The sequence below is a fragment of the Pleurodeles waltl genome, chromosome 1_2 (genome assembly GCF_031143425.1).
Source record: "Pleurodeles waltl isolate 20211129_DDA chromosome 1_2, aPleWal1.hap1.20221129, whole genome shotgun sequence".
Taxonomy (NCBI): domain Eukaryota; kingdom Metazoa; phylum Chordata; class Amphibia; order Caudata; family Salamandridae; genus Pleurodeles; species Pleurodeles waltl.
Genome location: NC_090437.1, coordinates 181,223,552 through 181,251,193, shown reverse-complemented (window position 1 = coordinate 181,251,193; position 27,642 = coordinate 181,223,552). Strand labels below are relative to the sequence as shown.

The 27,642-nt window shown below is 40.4% G+C and overlaps 1 protein-coding gene across 1 annotated transcript in view; it reads right to left on the bottom strand.

The window, feature by feature from the left end:
- The window catches only part of B4GALT1 (beta-1,4-galactosyltransferase 1), a 384,152-nt gene extending 358,189 nt beyond the window's left edge, over positions 1-25,963 (bottom strand). Inside the window, exon 1 of the mRNA XM_069237451.1 lies at positions 25,122-25,963. Within this exon, the coding sequence (XP_069093552.1) occupies positions 25,122-25,512 (391 nt within the window). The 5' untranslated portion in view covers positions 25,513-25,963. The remainder of the gene's footprint in view (positions 1-25,121) is intronic.
- Positions 25,964-27,642: the final 1,679 nt, after the last annotated feature.

Genomic DNA, 27,642 nt, shown 5'->3' with positions numbered 1-27,642 from the left:
GAAATTGTTAGGGAGATCATAGTAGCAGGAGGGGTTTTGGATGAGTCAAGGTGAGATAAATGAGGGAGAATTTATTAGGGTTGTTTGGGAGATCATGGTAGCAAAGTGAGGTTTGGGTGAGCTAGATGTGGAAGAGGAGGGAAGAGCTTGCAGCATTATTTTTTAGATGAAAGTAATAGATTGGGTTTGGGATGAGCCAGAGTAGGGATGGAGGATAGATTGATAGAGACATGACACAGTGATGGGTAGACACAGCAAAGCTTACAAGAGAGTAAATTTATATTATGTTTATTATATATATATATATATATATATATATATATATATATATATATATATATATATATGCACACACACTTTTTTAATCATTTTATTTTTCTTTAATTTATGTATTCATTTTTCTTTAATTTTCTTTATTTTTTTACTTTAGTTTACCTATTTATAATTTGAGTTTTATAGATTTTATTTTATTTATTTTTACACACACACATATTTATACATACTCACATACATATACATGTGTTTGGTAAACAGGTTTAAAGAGTATGTGTGTAATTTATGGTTATGACATAGTAGCGATACATATTTCCTAAAGAACTACACATATCTAGAATATGCACATATTCAGATAAACAATATTTATCAACACAGGCATACGCAGTCCATTGATGTTTGAGTATGGTAGTTATGAAGGAAAGAGTAGTCTTCTGAAGACAAGATAGTTATCCGTGGAGCTTATACTAGATGAGAAGGGGGGAGAATAGATAATATTAGTTATGTTTTGAAGGTAGGATGTAATCTAGTCGAGAGCAGTCCCTTCTATGCCGGCTTCGTGGGGTCTCTGAATTAGGGTGCCATGGTCAACCGTATCAAAGGCAGCCGAGAGGTCCAAGAGAAGTAGTGCAGCAACTCCATTGCGGTCGACTGTGTTTTTAAGATCATCCCAGATTGCTATGAGTGCCGATTCAGTGCCTCTTCCTGGGCGGAATCCAGTTTGGTAGTCTCAAAGTATGGAATCGTCTTCAATGAATTGTGACATTTGGGTGAATGCTGCTCTTTATCAGTATGCCCAGGAAAGGTCCATTTGTGATTGGTCTGTAGTTGTTGAGGTCCTGTGGGTCTAGGTTTGTTTTCTTTAATAACGGACGTATGTATGCCTTTTTCAGGTCTTCAGGAAAAGTTCCTAAAGAGTTGTTGATGATTCTTCTTACAGGTGTGGCAGAAGAAGTAGATAAAAGAATCTTCTTGAAGATGTGTGGTGGACTAGGGTCAGAAGGGCAACCGGAAGGCCTGCTTGATTTGACCAAATACATAAATTCACCTTGTGATGTTTGTTTGAAGGACTGTAGAGGCTGGGTTGGTTTATTCTTGGAAGGGATTTTAGGAAAGGGATTGGCGCTGATGGTTTTCTTCTGCTTTAAATAGGAGTCCAATGTGTCTGCCTTGGATGTGTAATGAGTTGCCAATTTGTTTTTGAAATCTTGAGTAGTGGGATGACTTCCTTCCGTGCATTTAGGTTTTTGAAGTTCATTGAGAATTTTATAAAATTCTTTGGTTGCAGAATTAGCATTTTGTATTCTGTCTGAGTAGTAGCTTTTTTTTTGCTTTTTTGATTGATGATTTGTATACTCTGTTAAGTTTGTGTAGCTTCAGTTTGTCTTGAATGTTGTTTGTTTTGAGCCAGGTCTGCTACAACCGTCTGATGTGTTGCTATATCTTTTTAAGTTCTGTGTTTCTCCAAGGTGTTGGTTTTCTTTTGTCCTGTTTAGTTTCTCCGACATTTCAATTTTTTTCCTACTCTATCTTCTTACTTTGTGTTTTCTATGAGAGCTAGTGTTTAAAGGGCCGAATTTACGTTTTTATTTTGTCTTGATCACCGTCGTTTTATTGTTGTATGATTTCATTTTATGTTACTGGACTTAAGAACTGTCGAAATTTCCTTTTCCATGCATGAAAAGCCATTAAAATGGTGCGATATTGTCAATGTAAATTTCGCTCAGACTTCCTCAAAGAAACAGCCTTTTTAACTGGTTGAACTAGATATTCAAGGGGGAGATGTTAAGTGGCTTGTAGGAGCAACGTTGCATGCATATTGTGAAAACGTAAGGTGAGAGGTCGTAGGTTCTATATAAAGAAACCCTGACTGTCTAGGGTTCCATTCTCCGACTTCACCAGCAAGCTCTCTTTAATGAGAAGAGCTGATTCATTTTCTTCTTGTTATGGACAATTAGTAAAGAATGATTGATATGAAAGGCATTCAATCCTGGCCAGCTAAATGCCAACTGATAAATGCTGTAATTTCTAAAGTGTTATACTAAAAGATGACTACTTGACATAAAGGAGGCACCCTAAAAAACAAAATATAAAAGGAGCCGTTTCACAGATAAATCATTAACGATATGAGAAGGTTTGACCTCTCCATACTGAGTTTTCCAAGTCCCTCAACATTACTAAGATTTTAATCCTGTCAGAGGAAACCCTCAAATAAATCACTCGGACTAGGTATCCTTTTTAGACAGTCTCAACCAGTTCTGATCCCTATGTATAAATGTCCCAGATACACCACAGATAGGGTTAAAAAAATATTATCACATTTTCTGGAATACACATTGCACCGGACACGACCGCAAATTACTACTTTTAGGAAATTCTGCAGTCATATGGTTAAAATCAATGGGAAATGACCAGATGTGTTTTTTCCCCGTTTATTTTCCCCACGTGGAAAACATATTTTCTCGTGAAGCCTTCTTTCTCACTATAGTCCCACAAATTATGTGAGGTTCTTGTGCCCTTTCATGCTCTTCTACACTGTGAAACCATAAATCATGTAGTAAGTTAGTCAAAGTGCACAAAAATTCACTATTTTAACAGGAGATGTGGAAAAGAAAAGACCTTTCATTGAAAGACAGAATCCTTGACAAGTCAATATGAAAAAAGGATGTTAACCCTTTGCGCAGGGGTAGTTGGAAATTTGAGAAAAATCATAGAGCCATTTGTGATTGGTTTAATTTGAAACGCAGAGAGCTCTCGGACACCCCAATGTCTTGCCTCTGTTAGCACTGCACAGCTGGCAGCAACAAGAGAAACAGCAGACAGAGAGTCAGGAACTGAAGTCCTAATGGGAACAGAGACAGCCAAAGGACATTGTTAGGTGTGACAGCAAATACCTTCTGATTGCCACAATATTTTCTGCAAAAGATTGGCCACACCTCCAATTTCACCTAATTATAAAAACCTGGAACAGGCCCAAGGAGGATTCTGGGTTTGGCTTCCATCACACAAATGTTTTGTGAAACTTTGCGGATACTCCTTAGGATGAAGAATGTTAGGCAATGTCCTTCGGCAAGGACAGTTAACTTATTTATTAAGGAGTTTTGTAAAGTGCTAATGTGACTATCACATTTAGAGACTACACCCACTTTAATCACTGGTTGCATTACTTCAGAACGTTTGAGATGGTACATGCAGAGAACAAAAAATGGCAGGGATGTTGGCGATAGATAGTTGAATAGATAGTTGAGAGCTTGACCACTCGTGACTTTTGAGTACAAGCAGTGTTTAAATGAAGGCAAGTGTGTGTGATTTTTTTTTTTAGAATTTTACTTAACAGCTTGTGTTTGGATTTTGATCCCAGATTATGTTAGAGATCGATCCAGGTAGCTGCCTCCATGATTCATCTTCAAGGATCCTTGCTTGATCAGATGAGTGAACCCTGAATGGAGGTTTCTGGTTGGGGTGTAATTTACGTTGTCAGTTGTATGAAAACAATTACAGACGAAGACATGTTCCAAGACATTTGCAACAAGCATTGGCAAAGTCAATAGGTCTCGCCTAATAGAGAGGAATTGGCTTTTCTAATATCTTCTAGCCATGTTATACAACAGCGTGGCTGTGTAGCATGACTAAAAGTACATTTTAAAGACTTGTGTGGTTCTGAAATGTAATGTATGTTTTTAGAGCAGTCTTAACATTTGTTGCCAATAGCACAAAGACGACAGGGATGGTTGTAGACAGAAATATATGCTGTGGATGTTAGAGATAATAACAGTGTAAAAAATAACCGTTTTGCCTTTAATTTCAGCATAGCTAAAAGAGGCGATCTGAAGCAATGGTTAGGGGAGAGGTTGTGGTGTGATGGCCAGAACTGCCTACTTTGTAACTGGGGAGCCTGGTTCAAGTCTCAGCGTGGGTTCAGCATCCTGTGATTCTGGGCAAATAACTCACTCTTCCCCTGCCTACAAAAATGAATGTGTCATTGTGTAATGTAACTAGTGAGCATGTAAAGTGTTCCAATAGCTTTGGATCGTGTTATGGAAACTCTGAAGCAAAAAAAGCATAACAGTCAGAAAAAAAAGCAGTGACAACAGAAGTAGAGGGGGGGGAACGGGTCAAGCAGATGGGATGGGGAGATGGACAAGCAACAACAGGAGATGGCCGGAGGCAGCAACAATGAAGGGGAAACAAAAAAAGTACCTCAATTGAAGCAGGATCAGCGGAAGGAAACTTAATTAATCTGTACTTGGTCCATGCTCTAGTAAAGACAGAAAAGCACAAAAAGGAAGTGAGGCACCCATGCATTTTCCCATGAGAAGCAAGGAAATGGGAGTGACAATCAAGCCAGCCAATAGTAAGTAATGGGTGGGTTGCAAGCCCCTTTTGTGTACACAGTATCTGCCACAAGCGAGATCACATGCGACCAATAACAAGCAAGGATATGAGAGTGACAATAAAACAAGCCAATAGTAAGTAATGGGTGGGCTGCAAACCCCTTTTGCGTACACAATATCTGTCACAAGTGGGAGCGCATGCGCTGTTGCAGGGGAGACCTAAAAATGGTTCCTTTCTTGAAATCTTCTTGGCACACATACTCTAGCATGCAGCAAAACTGTCAGAGTCTCTGCGAGACCATCAAGGTCCACTCACACGTTCCTACTCTGGGACTACTTTTGCAACACTTCACCCACTCATCCAGGGTCCAGCCTGCAACCGCTTCTGGACAATGCACTTGAACAAAAACAAGAAGAAAAAAAAAGAAAACAGCCTCCCAAAGGAGGACGTCTTACCAGTCAAGCTTCTAGGCAAGCAACAGCTTCCTTCAACAATTGTTAAATATTTTGCTTGATTTTAAGTTGTGGTGACTTCATAATTATGGATTTGCCGCACTAGCCACATTATCCATCATCTGCTGCATAATTCGTGGATTATATTTGTTTTAAAATGTTTCTAGCTCAAAAGGATCAAAGTACTAAAAACATGGCAAAATGTTCCTGTGCAGTGTAAAGCCCTTCACAAAGTATTACTATAAAAAAATACAGCATTATGCTGCATATTTTACCTGTCTTGCCACATAATTTTGTCAATACCGCCGCATAATTTGGTCATTCTCTGCCGCATAATTCCAGTGGCCCTGTATATAAGTAATATACATTGATTTCCTGTAGTGGTATTTCTTAAAGAAATCGATGGTTCCAGAGGCCTATGGTGTGGACACAGAATAAACTTGAACAGGTCTGGTATGTGCTGGATAAAAGAGGTAACGTTTTATTACAAGAATCATTTTCTTGTAAACTGATTTTCTGCTTAGTGCAGTTTTGGATGTTTCACACAAACTACTGCACTCTGCGAATCAGAATTAACAGTTAACAATATGGTGTTTGTTTGAATCCATACTAGATATATACAATTATAAGTGTGTAACTGAATAACAGAAATATTTTCATCGAATGATTCAGTATGATATCCTGTAGACAGGAGAGCTGTGCTTGAGCTAGTAATCCAATTAAAGAGTTTCAGAGAGCCCTGAAGAGCAGCCTGGAAATCCTTTTTGACGTAGCAATAGCGGGAAGGAACTTTTGTTTCCCACTATTTCTATGTCGTTGTAGGTAATAACTAGATTTAGACTCTTGTATTCATGTTAGAAGTTCCCAATGAAAGCCACACATTACAAAGAATTATAAATAAGTAACAGTGATTACCGGGGATATTTTTCAACGAGGTGCTTGTTATGAGTGATATCAGATAGCCAACAACAGCAAAGTTCGAGTTGGCTATAATATCACTAAGAACTCTGAGGTCACACTGATCCTCATTATTCATTTATTTACTTTTTACCCATCTACAATTTTAATTTTGTGTTATGCATAACCCCAACAGCATCAGATCCAGCTGTCAACTGCTACGCCAAGGAAGTAGATTACTGGAGGAACCATACACAACATAGCTTCTCTTCCCATCTCATATCTAAAAGAAAAAAAATATCTGGTCTTATGCCACCCACCGCCATCACCTTTTATGCCTTCCCTTTCCTTCCCTGCACGAAGATGTTCTTGCTGCTCTCTCTCTCTCTCTGAGCAAAAGGCCAGAACCACACTAACAGAATCTCAAACAGCCCTCTCAAAGCAGCCTGAAATAATTTCTGATGCAGCAACAGAGAGGAAGAACTTTTGTTTCCCAATGTTACTGCATCATAGCAGTGAATAACCAGATTTGTAATCTGTTATTCCCTCTTGTGGTGCTCAGTGAGAGCCATACAAAAGCTTGAAATTTATAGAAGAGTAACTGCGAATTAACGGATGTTTTCCACCTAGAAATCCCAAGTGACATCAACTAGACAACAGAGATAATTTCGAGTTGTCGATGTTGCCACTTATAACCCAAAGGCGAAAAACATCTCTGTAATTCACATTTTACCCATCTTTATGGGTTTATGTTGTATATCTGCCATCTCCAACTATTAAAATAAAAAAAGTGGCCATATGCTATCTCCCCATGCCTCCTCTTCAGACAAAATATACCCAAAAATCACCTGTCCTCCTGCCATCAACACCATCACCCTATGCAAAAACCCTCCTGACATCCAAACTGTTTTTTTAAAACTGGCATCCTGCCACCCAGTTCCACCACTCTGTGCAATCCAACCCTCTACAAGACCAAAGCCACACTCTCCACTCACACTGAGAGCAGAGAGCAAGGACCATGCACGCAGTGGCTCTGTGAAAGTCGTTTGTCAGTGCAACTTAATTTACCCTCTCATAGTGGGTCTGCAGAAACCTGCACTGAAGGTACACAAGGCAGTTGGCACTGACAGTGCTTCCAATGGCCTCCTATCTCCCTCAGGTCTGTAGAGATCTGGGAGCGGCAGAAGAAGCGAGATCTCCAACCGCCATTCCACTGTAGCACTCAATTCCATTGAGACCCTGCCTATGTGGCGGAACAAAGAAGAAGCTAGCGCTTTCCCAGGTGATGTCACTACATAGGTTAACCACCGTTGTGACAACACAACAGTGAAAAAACAGATTCGGATCCATGTATTTATGCTAAAGGCTTCCAATAGAAACGATATACAACACAGAGTTAAGAATGGGTAACAGTAAATAATGAGGATGTTTTTCACATAGAAGCTATGAGTGACATCGAATAGGCAAGAACAAGCTGAAGTGGTTTATGATGTCGCTCATAACCCGGAGGTGAAAAGCATCCATGTTAAACACTTTTCACCTAGCTATAAATGTAAGTTATGTATGGTAGCCAAATCATCTTCCCCCTGCTTTTATCTGTTATGGCGTGGCAGCGACGTATTTGGGGGTCGGGGGGGGGGGGGGGGGTAAATGAAGGCCTCTTGTCAACCACGCCTGCCAATCTCAGGCTTCTCTCCTCCCACCTTCCTGTTGCTGCGCTCTCTAGCTGACACTGTGCTGATAGGTTCGCTGGAAGCCCAGTCAGAGCAGCCTGCAATTCCTTCATGACACAGCAAAAGTGAAAAACAACTTTTGTTTCTCTCTGTTGCTAGCACATTGCAGTTTTAGAATCCAGCATTCAGAATACTGGCTCCCGATGAAGGCGCACACAACACTGATACATTGTTTGATTGGGAATAGGACCTGAAAAATATGTATAGCTTTATTACTCTAGAAACCGCAATATTTTTTACAGCATTTCAAATCTCTTTTGTCTCAATGCCCGTTAAAAACCAAAATAGGCTCCAGGTTATATTACATAATTTGGAATTTCTTGCCACATAATTAGTCAGCCTTTTCTTAATTAGTTCCTGCACTGCTACATGATTCAAGGAGTACTGGCAACAAACTAGCTGGTGATTATTTTATATGTGGTCAGCAGAGTCGCTTTAAATGTAAAATGGCTGCCGATGTTGGAAATATGATGTGTTACAGTATCTGAAAAAGTTGCAGTACACAACCGCACAAGCCTTGAAAGAGTACAATATTAATTAATACTGCAAAATTAATTCAAAATCTGAAAGTAATGAAAATACATATCACCAAAGGAACAGAACTCTGTTCATTTTTATTATTGTCAAAAGATTCTACGACTTAATTGGTGGCATCTTGATTTAGATGTTTGACCAGTAACCAGTGGTGTACCTACTGATGTAAACTTTCGATGCAGTAACTCATGCGGTAGTCTTACTGGTTAGAAAGATATTTTCCAACTATAAATGTTTCCTTTTCATATATTATTAAGTATTTTTAAAAAACAGTCTTATCTTAGATAAACAGTAGATGCCAAAATATGTTCATTTATAAGCGTGTCTCTTCTACTTGTTCGTTCAGTTCCAATATCTGAAAAACTGAAATGTATGTAAATCTAAAAATAAAAAAATAATCGTTCAACAGAGGCTGCACAAGGTCCACAGTGACTTGGAAATGCTGTTAAACATTTTTATCAGTTGACTCAAAACAAAGCTGCACACTTCAAAAGAACTGGCAGGCGGTCCCAGTAGGATTCCTAATGTATTTTAAATGATTCCATTTGATTTCCTTGCGTCTCCATGGGCTGAGTTGTGAAAATGTTAGGTGGAGTGGCATAGCGTAGTGTAGCACTGGCGTGGCGTGGCGTGGCATGACATAGCTCACGGGTGTATAAAATAGATTTTCAAAAGGGGAACCACTTCTGTGAGGTTGGATTTCAATGACTGGGGAGATTATCACTCCGCATTTTGTGTTTTATCTCTGCTACACACAGGTCACCACTGTTCAAATGGACAAAAAAATAAAACAAAAAGTGCACGTACTTTTTAAAGAGCCATGTCTTTTTTTTAATTCTCTTATTTATGTTACTCCGGGATCTCCAACCTTTTCTATATCAGTGAATATCACGCTGAGCTAGTCATGAATATTATTACTGTTACAATATAACCATATCCATTAAGATTCCAATTCTGACCGCCCAATATCGGATTACCGATAATGACCACCACTTCAAGCCCTGCACTCAAGCCACTCTACTTCTGTCATTCTTTCATGGCCGTGTATTCATATACAATTGGGAGAGCATGTCATGCAACATGACCACTCCTATGCAACTTTTCTAGACTGCCGCTGCTACAGTGTGTTTTTTTAAATCTTTTAGTGTGGAGAGCTGCCATTGGTTTGGCTGACTGCTACTCTACAGTATCTGAAAATTAGCGTCACTACCTCCTTCAATGTGCCCAGACCATCTCTATGACTTAATATTCAAAACATTTTGTAAGCAATCGCCAACCATCAGCTCTTGACCACTGGGGCAAAAGCTAGAAGCAGTTCCGGGAGTAACCGAAGGCATTTTAGAAGACAAGCCCTGTATCTTGGAGAAAGTCAGATCTTCTATCCTATAGCACAGGTAGCAGGGATGTGCTATATCTATCGCTTAACGCCCCGTTCACATTGTGACCCATTGCTTGGGGTCAAGGCAAAACATTTTCATGTTTATTTTTGCAGCACAAACCCTTTGGCTTCCAGTTTACAGAGAAGGGAAGTGTCTGCAGTTGAAGTAATATTTGTTTCCATATGTTAATGCTGTTTGAACTTGTATTAATGGTTCATTAATGAAAAGCCTTCATTATCAGGGTGAGCGCTGTAACTAAATGTTTTAAGGTCACACTGAACTACTGACTTTGGTTCTAGTTAAAAAAAAAAGTGTACACACAGTTGAAAAGTTTAACAATATGACGTTAAGTATAATGCTTCCAGAATGCTCTCTAATTAGGTGCAAATGTTTGCAGAAGCTTGTAAGTAAGAGTGAGGATTTTTTGCTTTCAAAATAAAATGTTTAGAAAAAAAAAATGCAGGTAGGAAATTAGTTTTTCGCTACTATGAAATTTTAGGTGCTATTTTTTAGAAGCATCATTTAGTAAAATGTGTTGATGCATGCTAGTATTTAATTTTTTTTTATTGCTAATGGAAAATCATTGTAACCATTTTCAACAAGATTATGAGAAGCATGAAAATAAACAAGCACTGGCAAAGCCAACCGATCCGACATTTTTTGTGAGTCTTTTGGTTTCGTAAATGCGTGTCTTGGCATGGCTTTTGTAATCATTTATTGTTGTGGCAGCTGTCAGGGCCTCACCATTATAACAAACACTGGCAAAAAGAAAAAAATGTTTTTGGTCTCAAAAAGCACACATTGCCACCATTGGTGTAACAAAGGCCCCTCAGCCCTCCCCTCCAGGGGGCGCCCTCAGCACAGCACCTGCCCTGAGTGAGATGTGGGGGAGGAGGGGCCTCAATGTTCTTTGCAGGGAGGCCCCCACCAGTTTCATTACACCACTGATTGCCACAGTTATTCCTGGCACTGAACAAAACTACTTTGTGTGCCAATATGCTCCATGTGGAAGACCAGAATGCGATCTCTCACTGTAAAGTCAGCCGATAGAGAGGAATAGAAGTTTAATAAAAAAGAAAATGTCTTTGTTAACGCCAGACCTAATTAGGGACCCGATTCTTAAAGAAAGTCACAAAAGTGCACCAACGGAACATCTTTGAATTAGTGGCTTTCATGGATTCACAAGAACTTACAGAAGTAGACCAGGAAATCGTACTCCTAGAAATTATTTGTGAACAGTTTTTTAGCACGAGAAAATATGCATGTGTAGATTTGCTCATGTGAAAATCTATTGAGCGTTTACAAGTTCACTTTCCCTCAAACCACTTTTTTCCCAATCCTGGCAGAACTTCTACTTCTGCCATTGTCAGGAGTACATTTCCAACCTTTCTCATTATGGAAAAAAGATTAGAGAAGAGCTGGTGAAAATCCTTAAAACATGCAAGTTAGTAGGTTTGCAGACTCTAAGGCATTCCAGCCCTAGAACTATTGCTTACTGCTTCCTCCAGCCCCAATATGTAGATCTGCGGAAAGGTGGCAAAATAAGGAAATTGCTAAAATAGGGATTGAAATTGCAAGTATTCAAGCCCTACTATAGTAGTTGCCCTGGCATAATCAGAGCTACTATTATCATCGTCACACTACATGGCACCAAAGGGACAAGTAGATTTTATTTAACAGGACAAGTGGATTTAAGAAGCAACCAGTCCCATGGACAAGTAGATATTTTATTAAATTCCACACCTCTGGGTACACAAATTGAATTTAAACACCAAAAATGGAAACTGCTTCTAGGGCTACATCGGGGTCAGTGAAAGTGAGATTGGGGGGTATGAAGCTGCGGTGCAAATCTGATATCACCTTACCATGGCAGTGCATAAGCTAAAAAGACTGCTGTGTCAAGAATAGAGGATAATTGTGAGGAAACTTTTAGGGAGTCCCTATGGTAGGAAAGATTACATTCTAAAAAAGTACGTAAAAGTATTGGTATCATTAATATAATGGACCATATGCCACAACATAATAAAATGCAGGACTCAGCAATGTGGAAGGTTTCTCTGAGGCCGCTACAAACTACCAGCAATATGTTATTCTGTGTTAAGCACTACCTTCCTATAGACGTGTGTGGGAAGGCGAGGCTAGTCAAAATAAACATGTCAAGGGTTCAGGGACACGTGCCTGTGACTAGAAAGCTGCTTACCTGAGGGGATAGTGCCACGCCTAATTCAAGTGCTCAGTACAAAACTTGAACACAAAAAGCTTTCTTCTGGTTGTGGGACAACCTCACTCCATCTCCCATGAAAAGCACATTTTGAAATGTCCCTCAGGAGCATAAAAAGCAGGCAGCTAATTCGCCCCTTCCCAGGATTACCACTTGATCAATTTATTTTTCCTGCATGGTCCGTATTTTTAAGTCGAGGCTAGCAAAAATAATAACAATAATAAGTGAAATCTGTTATTTTTGTCCCTTACGAGACATACACCCAAAAGGCAAACACAGAAATTAGTTAAGAAGTATTTGAGAGCTTTGTAAATCGTTTTAGAATGGCTACACGAGCAAGCAGAGGGATAGCGGACATGTAACAAAAGAAAACTGACAATTTTACACCATTTATTTTTCACACCCAGATATTGGTTGTTCCAGAATAGCAAAACAAACAACTCCCCATTATTTTTTCATTTGAGTTAGATGGCAACTCTCTTCCTCCTTTCCAGTTTATTTACTCTACTCAAACAAGGAACTCAGTGGTAAATCTTTTTCAGACGTTTAGGGAAATTAGGTTTGGTCAGGCAGATCTAGTCATTTCGTGTGTGACAACTATTAACGTGCAATGTTAGGTTTTCCGACACTCCATCCAATTGATCCCCTTGCACATTAACAACCGTCCACCAGCCAGCTTGGGAGAGAGAGGTACTTACAGTACGTGGCATCTAGTAATATGTTTTCCATAAACAGCAAAAGGTTATTTTGGGATCGTTCGAACGTTGAAGTGACACAATAAAACTGTAAAAGATGAACTGAACACTTCCATCAAGGAATTCTCGGAGCCGGGGAGTGCAACATTCCTGACATCCCAGTACAAACTCTTAAACAAGAAGCTTAAAAACAATCTAATAGCAAGGAGCATGAGTTTGCCTCTGAACAAGACTCAGCAAGAAAAAGCCATAGGACTGATCTCTAGAGTCCTGCCTGGGAGGTCATTAACAGCCAGACATGGATACCATCTAGTTGCTGGTTGGTTCTGCTGTCAGTATTTAAAACTTGAGCCTTCTTACTCTTTCCAGAGATCACTGACTGAATGAGCTGACAGGTTTTATGCGTTTAACAAAGAAAGACTGGTACTAGTTGCTTGTATTTTGTTGTGGAAATTGTCAAATACACATAGTAATCTGCAACCACAAAGCAGTATATTGTGTCAGACTGGCGGTGTGGAATTTTATAATTTATCTACTTGCCCAAGGGACAAAATAAGCAAAAATGTACTTGCTGTGTATCAAACACCTGCTATCCCATTTGATGGCATGCAGCGAGGCGACTGTTATGGCAGCTTCTGATTATGCCAGGGTTTGGATTCTAGCAATGTTATAATAATGCCACATTTCTGATCATCCAGACACTGAACTCACCAGAGCTTGTTTGTATCGCTTATTTAAATACTCACAGGCTCCGTTTAAGAATGGACCCTGTTTAGGGTAGCTTTTTGATCACAATATGACTCGGAATATGGCAGCACATTTGTTAGGCTGCAGTTCTGATTTCAGCAGATTTCAGGATATACCATTGTCCTAACTGTACTTTTCATGTCTTTCTTACTCTAGTTTCTTAGGAAGAACTTTGTAAATTGCTTTGGCAAAATTATTTTGAAGTGCTTACTCACAAAATATTACTGTAAATAAACTCAGGTTATATTTGCAGTTCTGTTTTTATGCTGTCAAGGGAGATTCAATGAGACTGCATACAGACTGGCCGTTTCAATGTAACCACATTGCCAAAGAATTACACAATCATTTCATCTCACTATGCCCCATATCCCGTTATCATATTTGTGAGCATATACTTTGTGATGTATCCATGACTGGATATTTACATTTAACTGCTAGATGACTTCTGCAATGCGTCAGTAAAAATATTGTGGCCCTGACTCTCAAAGCATTTTACATATGCAAGCTTAGTTTGCAAGGAGGAAAAGCAGGTCTTAGTTACTTGTGATAATTATAACAGGTGCATTTTAGTGGTTTCATTAGTATAAAACGTTAACTGACATTTCCAACTAACTAAACTATAACTGCCTTTAACCGTTTTGTCAGTAAATATATATCTTCACAAAGACAGCCACAAATGGGTCACAATATTTTCCAAATGGAATATTATGTATCGGGAATCGCCTAGGGAACTGTTTTGTCTTCAGCAGGCATTAGACCCATCCGTATTAAAACACATTTCAGACTGGTGAAAAGAACAGTTCATTCTTAGTCACAAAATATTTTTTTTCAAAGCAACGGTTATTTCAAGAAAATCCTCATGACTCAAAAGAGCTGCAAACTTTTTGCATCTTGTTCAAAGTGAAGATCTCTTAATTCTTAACCCGACTGGCCTAATTATGATATATTAACAGGTTTGTGCCCTGCTGAACACGCCCATTTATACAAAACAGCAATCCTATGCTGCTACGCAAAACAACGCAAACAACATCATAAACGGGGTCTGCTTAAGGTTCATTGTTTGGTTTCATTTAACAAAGCCTCTGTAGTTTTTAAAACACTATAAATGTTGCATAACATGGCATGAGCAGTTTACACAGGGCCACTTGATTTTTACAGTTCTTCGGCCACAGCATTTTCTGCGTAATTACAGATTTCCTGCACCCGCCACTTAATTCATCTGCATAATATGTAAATTTAAAAAAAATCTGCCTAGCACAAATTGACCAAAAGTAACGAAAAATGCAACCACAAGCAGTAGCACAGCGGCGGGCCTTTTGTAGTGCAGACAGAGGTTGTACGGCGCTTGGGTGTTATATACGGTGCTTGGGTGTTATACTGATATTAATGAGATCAACCTCTGTCTATACTGTATTACCATGTGTAACAAGCATTGGCAAAGCCACTGGGTCTCACTTATGAAACAAGAGCATATAGTTTTGTCAATGTTTAGCCATGTTCTACAGGAGCTGGAACGCCACGCAGCCCGGCTAAAAAAAAAAAAAAAACAATTGGCAAGCCAAAGCCAGCAGTCCTTGTGAGTTATTGACTTTGCCAATGTTTTCAGCTATATGGTGCTGTGCTGCACTGCAGCTGCGGTTCACCCAGCCAAGATATCTAGTATCTTCAAAAACAAAAAACAAAAAAATAATTTAAAAAAAAAAAAAAAACTCGATCAATTTAGAAGCTCGGAGCAGGAGAGACAATATCAGAATTATTGAAATACCGAAACAATCGCAGAAGGACGGCATTTTTCAAAACATCATTAATTTGATTCCTACACTGATAAGGGATCATTTTTTTCACCCCAGCTCGAATACCAACATGCCCACAGAGTAAGCTCTCTAGATTCTACTTGTACTCAACACCACCACATCTTGGCTTGCTGCTTGCATCATCAACAGGAGAGACAAATCATCACAGAAGCAAGGAAACAAGTCCCATACCTACATGGTAAAAATTATCATTACCACAGATTTCTCTGCTCCCACCAACCTTAAGAGGAAACAGTTCCTAGCTCTACAACTGTGATTAAAGAAGGGATAAATCAAACAAGGACTGCTGGAATCAGCTACAATGCTTGCAACTTATCAAGGAAAAACCTAGACCCACAAGATCTGGAAGCTTTTTTGAATTACTTGGATGGCACTGAATCTAAGATGGAATATAAAGATACTTGCACACCCACCGTGAATGAACCAAGGAGTGAGGAAGCTTCTGACCAGGAAGAATGTGGTAGATGGAAGACTAACGCGTTAGTGGGCTCATGGCGACAAACAAAGCTTGAAAACTTTAGACACCGAGAGACAAATCTAGATCACCTCTGAAATCTTAATTGAGGAGCACTCATAGAACCTGTTTATCGTATTACAAGGACTTGTGATGTATTATATTATTTTTTTTTCTTTCCTTTCTCTACCGTATCCTGCATTTTTACAGATAGTTCTATAATACTATATGCAGGTATAAATAGTAAACTGACACATTATTTTCCTTTCGATGTTTGCTGTGATATGACTTACAAAGATATTGTAGTTTTTTGTTATTTCAATGTTACGATTCTGTCTATAATAATTGATATTCAATATACACATGGGATATTGTTCTTTATGCTTTTTTAAGACTGGTGGCCTTGCCTACTCCTACTCCCATGTTGTCTTATATGCACCCCTCAGCCAAAAGTTCAGGAGTAATTAGTAGAGTATACAATATTGTCTAAACACTGCGTGTTGGACACAGGAATAGTACATTGCACTTACATTCATTTTCCCCATACTTACAAGAATAATACTACTACAGTATTTCTTAAGAAAACTACTTTGTACCCAAAGACAACCATCTAATATCGATATTAAAACCCATATTATGATTAAAATTATATCATATAATCTTAACCACTATGCCTGTTACACGTTCCCTTCTTCCATTTAAAAACTGTATAAATTTCATCCTACCCTGTGAATTCCTTTGTCAATATTATGCAAACATTACAAACCATGAGTGCTTAAAGTCTTATCTTTTAATGTTAATGGATTAACACACTTTGTTAAAAGGAAAAAAATACTCATGTTGGTTACACGTTCCCTTCTTCAATTTAAAGGCTGTATAAATTTCATCCTACCTTCTGAATTTAATACCTTTGTCAATATTATGCAAACATCACACAAAAGACTGCTTAAAGTTTTATCCTTGAATGTTAATGGATTAACACATTTTATTAAAAATACTTACATATGTCGGTCACAACAAACCTGATATTGTGTTGTTGCAAGAAACCCACCTTACCTCATAGGAAACTAAGAAATGAAAACGAGATTGAGTGGGTCATGTCATACACACATATCACAACAACAAAGAAACCAAAGGAATCAACCACACAAAGAAAATTTGGAATAGCCATTCTTTAGTAAATATACTAAGGATGCCTTGCATTCTGTCAATAATAAAACTCATGCTCATGCGCTAAGATCATGGACCCTAGAAACAATGAATACAGATGCCATGTATGCCACTGGTTTCCACGAGTCTCTGTGAACTCAAATCCGATTCAGGAAAGCTCTAAGCACCCCATCTTTCTTATCAACTGCCACTCCTTAGGAGCTCATAAAACAGATATTAACATTCTTTTGGCACAAACTAAACCAATGGCGGTGTTTCTAACTGAAACATGGCTGGATGAAAGTTCTACTCCAGACATTGTCTTGGCACTACCAGTAGGCTACAAAATTAGTAGGATGGACAGGCAGACTAGGGGTGGCGGCATTGCAGTTGTCTACAGAAGCACATGCTCGGTTACAACGACTCCATTACGGACTGACGGCTGCAAAAGCATGTCCTTCTCTATCAGTGCGAACCCTCACTATACTATGTCTGGTGTTCTGGTTTATTAGCCTCCGGGACTAATCGGTGATTTTCTGTCTTCTCTAGCAGAGAATATATCACGATTAGCCTATACTAAACCCATCTTTACACTGCTAGGGGACTTTAATATACATGCAGAGGACACCGATAATGCATCAACAAATTGGTTGCTGGCAGATATGTTAGCATGTGATTTAACACAGTTAATTCATGAACCCACTCGTAACAAAAGGTCACACAATTGACCTCGTATTTTCAAATGACCCAGGACTTAATTATGTGACGTCTCCCCTTTTGGTATGGTCTGATCATTTCTTGATAGAAATAGAAATGACCATCCCTAAGCACAGGGTTACTAACCCTAGGGCTCCAATACGTAAAAGAAGGTGGCATAAATTAAAATCCTCCGATTTTATTAATTCCTTGCAAAATAATAGACCAGAAAATAATAATAAAAATAATATAACAGATCTGACATATCCTTTTAATAAATGGATCAACGACAGCCTGGATGATCTTATACCCTTTTCAGACTCAAAGTACAGGCCGCAGAGGAGGACCTCCCAGTGGTTCACTTTGAGCCTACTGGAAAAAAAAAAAGAGAATGTAGAAGGCGAGAAAGGAAATGGAGGCATATGCAAGATGATTTATTGAAAGAGTAATACAGAAACTCGATTTTTTCCTATCATGCAGAAATTAAAGACGCACAGGCTAAATACTATTCCTTAAGAGTAGAAGCAGCAGCTAACGCTCCAAAAGAGATATTTAAGGCTCTTAAAGAACTTATTCACCCTCCTGATGATCCTGAACCTATGGATACTCCGCAGGTGCATGTTGATAACCTGGCGACTTTCTTTCATCAAAAGATTCAAGACATTTATGTATCCTTTCCTAATATCCCTGTTGATCCTATTGATATTAGGCAGGAGTTAAGGGAGGGGATGACTTTGCCGAACTTTACTCCTATACACACAGAAACAGTAATAAGATTGCTGTCATCTATTAAATCAGGCTCCCCCCTGGACCCAGCAACTCCTCAGAGTCTTCTTATGGGAGCGCCAGTATTGTGTCCTGTAATTGCAAGCCTTGTTAATACCTCACTCTCCACTGGCACAGTACCGGATTTATGGAAACAGGCTATTGTTAAGCCTCTTTTAAAAAAAATCTAATTTAGACTCGAAAGTCATGAATAACTACCGATCTCATTGCTACCTATATTGGCCAAAATAGCAGAAAAGCATGTGCAGGTCCAGCTCTCTGTCCTTTTGGAAGAGAGAAAGATATTTCACCCCACTCAGATGGGCTTTAGACCACTACATGGAACAGAGACCACGCTGATTGCTATCACGGAGGAAGCAAAAAAGAGGCTTGATAAAGGGATTGAAACAGCCATTATCCTCCTGGATCTCTGCGCGGCATTCAACACGGTAGATCCGAATATTCTAAAAAAGAGGATGCAAGAGATTGGCATCTCCGGAACTGCTCTAAAATGGATCTTCTCATTTATTCATAGAAGATCCTTTCAAGTATTAGACAGATCTTGCATATCCAAAAGCATTATGAGTAGCTGTGGAGTTCCACAGGGCTCTTCTCCAAGTCCACTATTGTTTAATATATACATGCTGCCACTGGCAGAGATCGTCCAGTGATTTGGCGTAAAATTGATATCATATGCAGATGATACCCAACTTATTGTTTCCTTCTCCAACTTGCAACCGGATCTAGGGACTGCACTGGGGCCTTGTCTACAAGCAGTTGCTGCTTGGATGTCGGAAAGCAAATTGAAGCTTAATGACGGAAAAACAGAAGTGATGTTCTTTGGACATCAAAAAAGTCCTGTGGTTAATCCAGCCGTAATAGAAGGAGTGGGCACACTCCCACCCCCTAAAAACGTTATTAAAAGTCTGGGAGTATGGCTGGACCCCCAACTGTCAATGTCGCAACATGCTAATAGAGTAGCTAGCATTTCTTTTGCTCTTCTCAGGGCTCTGAGGAAGGTCCTGGCGATTTTGCCTTTCTCCGCCAGAAGATTGACTATCAGGCCTTGATAGGATCTTGCATTGACTATGGCAATGCTTTGTTCATAGCATCACTGAGATATGTCATAGAAAGGCTACAAAGGGTGCAAAATGCAGCTGCACAATTGCTTTTAAAAGTTCCAAAGCGACAATCTATCCGTGAAGGAATCTCCTCTCTACATTGGCTCCCAGTAGCCAAAAGGATCCAATTTAAGGCATTATGTCACATACATAGAGCACTACACAATCAAGGCCCCGATATGCTGAGAACACTAGCTTCTTTTTCATGCACCTAGCAGGCTACTTAGATCCTCCTCAGCTATGTTAGTGAAAGTTCCTAAGGTGGAAAAGGCCAGATGGGGAGGAAGGTCGTTGACCTATCAAGGAGCTAAGCTTTGGAACAGTTTGCCACTTAATATCAGATCAAGTTCTCAAGAAATCTCTTTTCGGAAAGCCTTAAAGACCTGGCTATTCAGAGCTTGAATTAGGGATTGTGGTGTACTATTGCGATTCTGCATTGCACTCAGAGCGATACGAGGCCTTCGCGCAGTTTTAAGCGCTACAATAAGCTATTATAACATTTTTAATAAGCACCTACCCTACAATATATTCCAAACATAGGAAGATATCTTTGCTAAACTTCGTGTAAGTAATATATTTTTAATTGTAGGTTCCATACATAAATCTATGGACTTATAAACTGTGTTTATATCACAACTTAGTAGACCACGGACTTCTTTTGGCGCCTCCTAAGTCATAATCAGAGGAGAATGGGGACATTACAATTGCTCTGTTTATCGATAGATCAGGAAGACCTGATACATATCGTACTAGAGTCAGACACACCTTTATGGATTTCAGAAAAGATCATGCATTACAAGAACCCTGGAGACAGCTGAATTCCAATGAGAGAGACTATACTTTTACCTCATGATCATATTCAGTATGCACGAGTATCAACTACTTTTTAGTCTCCCCTGCTTTTTTACAATTAGTAACAAACACAAATATCATCCCCTGTAGTACATCTGATCATGGTCTATAGATACCTAAATAGGTCTATGACTCACTACGCTCGAAACCTCACTTAAGGTTGAATCTGATTTCTTACAAGACACCACAGGCAAATCACCAACTATGTGTATATGTTTAGCAATTTCTAAAGGACAATGAACGTTTGGTTACTAGCGCCCACATATTATGGGAAGCCGGTAAAGCAATGTTGCGGGGCTTGATTATGAGGGATGCAGCATTTCCGAAAAAACACAAGAAAATATTTCTAAAACCTGCTTGGAAAAGGAAGTCACAATCCTTACTTTCATTTATTTTCAAACACAAATCACCAGACACATTGAGGAAATTACTTACTGCAAAATTTGCTCTTAATGGCTTTCATACATTCTATGCTCAAAAATGTCTATTTCGCATTCGTCAGCACCATTATGAAGCAGGAGAAAAGGCAGGGAGACTATTGGCCCAACTAACTTTGCCAGCAGGAATCTTCCATGACGATGCACGCTGTTAGAAATAATGGTGACCTATTTCTCTGCCCAGAGATATTCTTTCCCAATTTCAGAAATACTATGAAACACTTCACATGTCAATAAATCATTCAGATCGAACAGAATAAGATACCGTCTCTAGACTCAATATCCCTAAGCTTACATCAGAGCAGAGAGACAAATTGGAGGGTAATATCACCGCTGAAGAGATAGCTAAGGCGACCGATTGTATGGCCACAGATATATCACCAGGGGAAGACAAGTTTCCCACTGAATTTTACAAAATTACCAAAACACCATTCCAATTTTAAAATCAATTTTTAAAAAAGCATTACATTTGGGGCATTTATCACCCATTTTCTTTAGGGCATGTATCACAGTCATCCCAAAACCTGGTAAAGACCTCTTAGAATGTTCTAATTATAGGCCAATCTCGTTAATTAATTGGAATGTTAAAATTCTGGCCAAAGGTATGACCGTTCGTCTTAACACATATTTAGCTATTTAATACATCCATCCCAAGTCCGGTTTGTACCCAAATGTTTGCCTACAAACCACCTCAGCAATCTTTCACACATACTGTGGCAACTGGGACAAGATACAGAAGAAAAAGCCCTCCTTTTCCTAGATGCGGCAAAAGACTTCAATCAAGTAAAATGGGGTTATTTGTTTCGCACTATGGAGAGGATGGGACTCTAAAGATTTTATCACATAAACCAAAGGAATATATCACTTTCCTATGGCAGCCGTTACATGTGGGGGATTCACATCTCGCTATTTTAAAATCCATCATTGTCCTTTATCACCCTTGATGTTTCTTTTAGTTCTTGAACCACTGGCTATAGCCATAAGGAATAACACCGATATTAAGGGTATTCAATCATCCACAGGTGGAATAAAAGCCTTCTGTTATGCAGATGATATCCACCTGGCCCTCTCACAACCAACACTATCTGTAAATTAATTAATATTACAATTGATCATATTCTCAAAATTATCCGGCTACAAAAAACAAATGGACTAAATTCAAGGCACTACCATTAACCCCTACTACATCTTCTGCTTCCCTTGAGGATCTACTCTTTGAGTGGCTTCATTCGAAGTTGAAATAAGTAGGTATACTTATTAATCAAGGACTAAAAGACAAGATCATGGATAACTTGAACCCAGTTGTTTAACAAATCAAATAAGATTTCCAGCACAGATTGTTTTTGAATCTATCACTTTAGGGAAGAATACAGATCATAACAATGAATAAGAGTCACAAATGTAATTATATTTTGGGAATGGTACTACTAACTATTTCATGTTCATTTTTTTAATAACAATGACCTACACCATTTTCCAATTTGTTTGGGGCAGAGAGAGACCCCGATTGAAGTGCTCAAAATTACATTCATCTTCAGCAGGGGGAGGGTTGGCAGTTCTATGTTTCCCTCATTTAGAAAACTATTGGATTGCACAACTAATTGCACATTCTATATACATGCTACTCAGCCACAGGAACACCCCCCTGGGTCAGATCTGAACAGACATTACTGATACAGAGTTAGTGATCTACCATACCAAATGTCCACAATTTACAAATTCTACTAACCCTATCATCTGCTCATCACAATTAGCTTGGAAAAAAGCACATAAGGCTATGACTGCACATAATCCCTTACATTTGATCACTCGACTTTGGAACAATGCAGACAAGGAAAGTGAGTTTAACTAGCCCTTTCGGGCCAGACATAAAAAAAACCAAGTCAATGACATGTTCACGCAACAACATTCTTTAAAGTCATTCTTACGAATACAAAAAGAATGCAGACTCCCTCCTTTACAACTCACTATGTATAATCAGCTTACAATAATGACAAACACTCAAGACATAACCTCCAAAAGCACAATATATACGCACCCATGAGAGAATTCTAAGGGAATCATCTCTGGTCTACATCACATCATAATTAAATATTATTTCTTTACTGACACCTCTTCCTCATTACAACAGTGGTGGTATTCATGACTAAATAAACAGTTGTCAGGCGAGGGTTGGGTCACTTTACTGTAAAATTTCAAGAAGCTCAGAGATTCTTGTCTTAATTTAGTTATTAGAAAATATTGAACCGCTGGCACTGGTCACCTTTTCAGTTATATCTAGCCATATTTATCACCACCTCCCTCTACTGGAGATGCCAGGAACCTGATTGTGACATTGTTCATATATTGTGGGAATGTCAAAAAAATGTGTACTTTTTCGTTTCAGATTGAGAAATATTTGAATGACTTATCACCCATTAGCTTTTCCTTATCGGCACAGTTATCACTTCTACATGGTATCTCAGACGCACCCCCATGTCTGTACATGGACAGCCCTTGGTCTTGCTAAAGTCAATATACTATGTTTTTGGAAGACAAATATACTCCGGAATTGTCCATCCTGGCTTGAAGATATATGTACGAAATGGCAAAATTTGAGAAAAATGATTCATAAGCTAAATGATAACTTCTAACAATTTCATTGTATTTGGGGCCCTTTCTGGGAATACAACAGTTATAACACTGTTACCTCATATATATTTAGGAATATAGCTATCCTGGAAGTTTTATTCAATTAAGTGCCATTTGATATAGTCAGAAAATATTTTGAGATGATTGTCCTTATATACGTGTGCTTGTCATATTTGAATGTTCTTTGTTCTGCCCTTTTTTTTTTTTTTAGTTATCTTCAAATGTATAATTTATATTTTATGTACAATGATAGCTATATGCTGAACATATCATGTTTGATATCTGAAATGCCAATAAAAATAATTGGAAAAAAGGTGGGTGGGTGGACAGCAACAACATAGCATCAACTGGGGTGGAATGGGGAGGGAGAGCAACAAACCAGACAGCAGGCAAGGACAAGCAATAACCTGGACAGCGGAAGGGGGCAAGCAACAAACCAGACAGTGGGAGAGCGTGCAAGTAACATGGTGTGGGGGGCCCAAAGCAACACGTAGAACGAGTACAAGACAGAGATTTCTGGAAAAAACGCACATTCTAGTTGAGTACTTAAAGAAAAAGATTAACGAAGCAGTGGTAGGGCACAATTACTTGGCCCATGCCCCAAGGGAGGGACAAACATAGAAAGCAGAAGTTACTACCACACGCCACCTTTTGGAAAGCAAGCAAATTAGAGTAACAAGGAAGCCAACCAAATACATGTAATGGGCGGCCTATAAACCCTATGTAGGTAAACAAATTGTCTTGCAAGAGACAGCGCATGGCGAGAACTAAAAATGATAAAACAAAGTGATACTGGTTCAAGCGTGCTGCTTTACAACCCATAATTTGCCTTTTCTTCCTGCATAATTTAATAAACACTGCAACATAATTTGGTCCTCCTCTGCCGCATAATCGCAATGGACCAGTTTTACTTAAACCAAATAAAAGAAACAATGAAATTACCAAGTGGTTGCAAAAGCGGGCACCTTACGTCATACTCAATGGATGTGAATTTCACACTTTGGAGCACCATCTCACGCTTAGCATATATGGATTGCCCTGCTGATTTTAGAAGTCTCGTGTGCTGGGGTCACCGTATTTTAACTATAACATTAACTTCTGCTCTTATTTTCAGCCTTTTGAACAATGGACTCTTTGATTTCTGTAAAACCTATGTGGATCTGTGATCGCCGATTATGCATGTGTAGTCTTCAAAGAAACTGACTATACCACTTAAACTTAGAATGTCAGCTGTATATTTAATTAGTTTACTTTCTGTTATATTTCCCTTTGACGGCTTCCTAGGCTTCTCCTGCCTTTGCTTTGGTAAGATTGGGGTTCTTATTCTATTGTTCGTACTTTCTTTTGACTCTCAAAACTGAAAATAATAGTAAGGCAGATTGTTGCGATGAACACCTCACATATAACTGACGTGTATTATTATAGTTATAACCGTTATTAACTCTCCAAATTCAACGCATTCAAGCTTTTAGAGTTCCAATGTAATGCAACGTGATTTAAAAAAATTCAAAGGACGGTATTTCCACCGAAACATTAACTGAAGGCCCAAATGTACTTGTTATCTGTCTGCTTCATAAACACAACTTCCACTACCCACAATTTCTGCTCGGAAAAAGGCACCGACGTTTTTTAAAAGTAGCAACAGCATCAGATTAATTGTTACGTACGCTTCAACCTGCCATATCTGCCAAGAGGGCACTCTGACATTATATTATTTGTATTGGAAGGTCCTGTGTTTTGACAGTGTGAATAGTTTTCTATGTCGATGATTTTTTGTGCAACCACCTAAACAAATCCTGTGTCCATTTTGTAAATTAAAAGCACTATAACTTTAGGGCCCCACTTAAAGTTATGGGATTGGGGAAAACAACATAAACGAAGATTTTAAAAAGTCAGAAAAGGGGGAAAGAGAGAGAGAGTTCTTTCAGTCGCTTACCCAACTGGGGTGGCATTCCTGGGCAGTCGGTCTGGGGAGCAGTGGCTAGTGCGGGCACCCCTTGATCCTCCGGGGTTGGCTGTGCATTCAGGGTGGCACGATCGGTGTTCTCCGGCAGCCACGGTACCTCGCTACCCTTTCCCAGAACCTCGCTGCCACCATCCACCCTGCTGGCATCGCCTCGCGGGGCAGGGGGCAGCGTGGCATTGCGTTGGGCCCCACCCGGGAACTGCTGCATGTCAGCGAAGAACCAAAAGATGCCCCGCTCGCTGCCGACCAGGTAGTACACCAGGGTGACGCTGAGGTGCAGGGCACAGAAGAGCACCAAGAGGCGGCATGCCTTCTGCAGAGAGGTGCCCGGCAGCAGTAGGGCGGGCTGGGGGTCCTTCATGCCGGCGGCACCAAAAGGGACTCCGCACCAAAGGGAAGCAGGCGGAGCTCATAAGCACGGCCAACTCTGCCCTCCGCCTCGGGAAGCCCTTAAAGAGCGACCAGCGCAACTCTGGGAACTTTGCTTTGGGATGGGGGAAGGGGAGGGAGGAGCTGGTAGGATGTCGGGCTTGTCCAGCGCTGTATGTTTCTTTATTGGCCTGAGAGATGACTGAGTTTCACGGCGTTAAACGGTACAAAAAAGGCCACCGCCTCGCTGGCGAGTACTTTCCACCGCCGGGCCGTGGGCACGCCACAGCGCGAGACCACCAGGAGGGCTCGCGCGCACTGCCCCCTTCTCTTTCACCTACACCAACCGTCGTGCCAGTGACATCACACACAGACAGGGGTGAGGTGGGGGGTCTCAGGAGGGCAGTGGAGGTTGTCATTGGAGCCATCGAGGCCCAGCCCCTTCTTCACGTGGCCCCACCCCTTCCCTCGGGGTTCGCTCTTTTAGCTCTGACGTGAGATCGTTATGTTTTGTTTCGCAGAAAAGCAAGGACCTGGGGGAAGTTGGATGTGGAAACCATAACGCGCTATTCAGGGCTGCAAAATGCGTGTGTCGGTTTAGCTGTCACTTGACCGAAACACTCGTTTCCGTCCCCCCTCTCCTCGCCGCCCTAGAGCTGCGCTTACTTAACAAGTCACGGGAGCTCGCATGTGAAGGTCGTAGCATAGTTTGAGCCTTTTCCGGAAAACGAACAGCCAAGGTAAAGATAGAACTCAACTGTGCGTTTACCCAGACGTAAGTCAGCCGACTTCATGATTGATCCGCTAGGTGAAGTTCCCTGGAACAGCTACACGTACTTTTCTATCCCGCAAAAGGAAAGGCAACATCGCGCTGGCTTTGTAATGTTGTGCAGGGCCAGCGCTAGGCAAGGGCCCCACACCCTGCCCACCTACACGGAGGCTCGAGTCAGCGTGACACAGCCAGGCTTGCGCGCTCATCCTTTCATTCCTCTCTCCAGTTAAGAGATAGATGTGTCTCCTTACTCGGAAATGGAAGGGGGCCCTACACTGAGCCTCGAAGCTATAGTGTAGTGCTGCGGGCTCGGGTAGCCGAGACAAACCGGTAAGTTTTGTCAAGCTATCAGGTCTACTGTCTCAGTGCGAACCGCACTGCGGTATACCCATAGTAACCTTTTCAGTGAACAGTCAACCCTCCCAAAGAAGGTTGAGGATGTAGATGCCATATGTACGTGCCAATGAGGTAACAGAATTGTCAATCCGCTACCTGATATGCAAAGCCCAGAAGATGTTCCGCCACCACAGAGTCCTGGTGATTGAGGCAATACTCCCAAAAGCTCTTGGCGAGGACTAAGAGAAGTTTGGATCTCGTGTCCCCAGATGATTGCTGTAGCAAACTACTGTAACATTGTCCGTTATCAGGAGGATGCACGTCTGGGCCTGGTCCTTGGTCCAAAATTTCACCGCAAAGGAGCTGCCATGAGTTTGAGGCAGTTGATATAAAGAGCCTGTCTGATAGCAGACCAACCGCTGCTGGTAGCAAATTGCCCACAACAGGAACCCCATCCCGTGCCACTGACATTTGACTCGATAACTAGATCCAGTTGGGACCCGAAAATAGCGCCGCCGTTACACGCCTCCATGTGGGAAAGCCATCGCTCAAGCTCGCTGTGAGCTTCGTCTGAGAGTGGAACTTGTTGACAGTAGGTGAAGCTTTTCCAAAGGTGGGAGGCCTTCAGACATTGAAGGGCTTGGAACCAAAGAGGGCCCCGAAATATCGCCTGAATCGGAGAGGAGAGAAGGCCCACCAGCTTGGTGATCTGCCTGAGAGAAGTGGAAGGTCTTTCTAAAGTTTTCCAAGTTTAAAAATTCGTGCTGCATCTTGGAAATCTTCCCGGACGGAAGAGTCAACATGCATTCTAGGGATTCAAACCCCAGGAAGTTCAAGGACTGTGAAGGGTTCAGGGACGACTTTGCCTGGTTGATGATGAACCCCAGAGAGTGAAGAAGGGAAATGGTTACCTTAAGGTAGCGAGTCAGCGTAAGCAGACACTGATCCATGATGAGGATGTCCAGATAAACAATCATTCATATACCCCTCCCCCACAGGTGCTCCACCACCGGT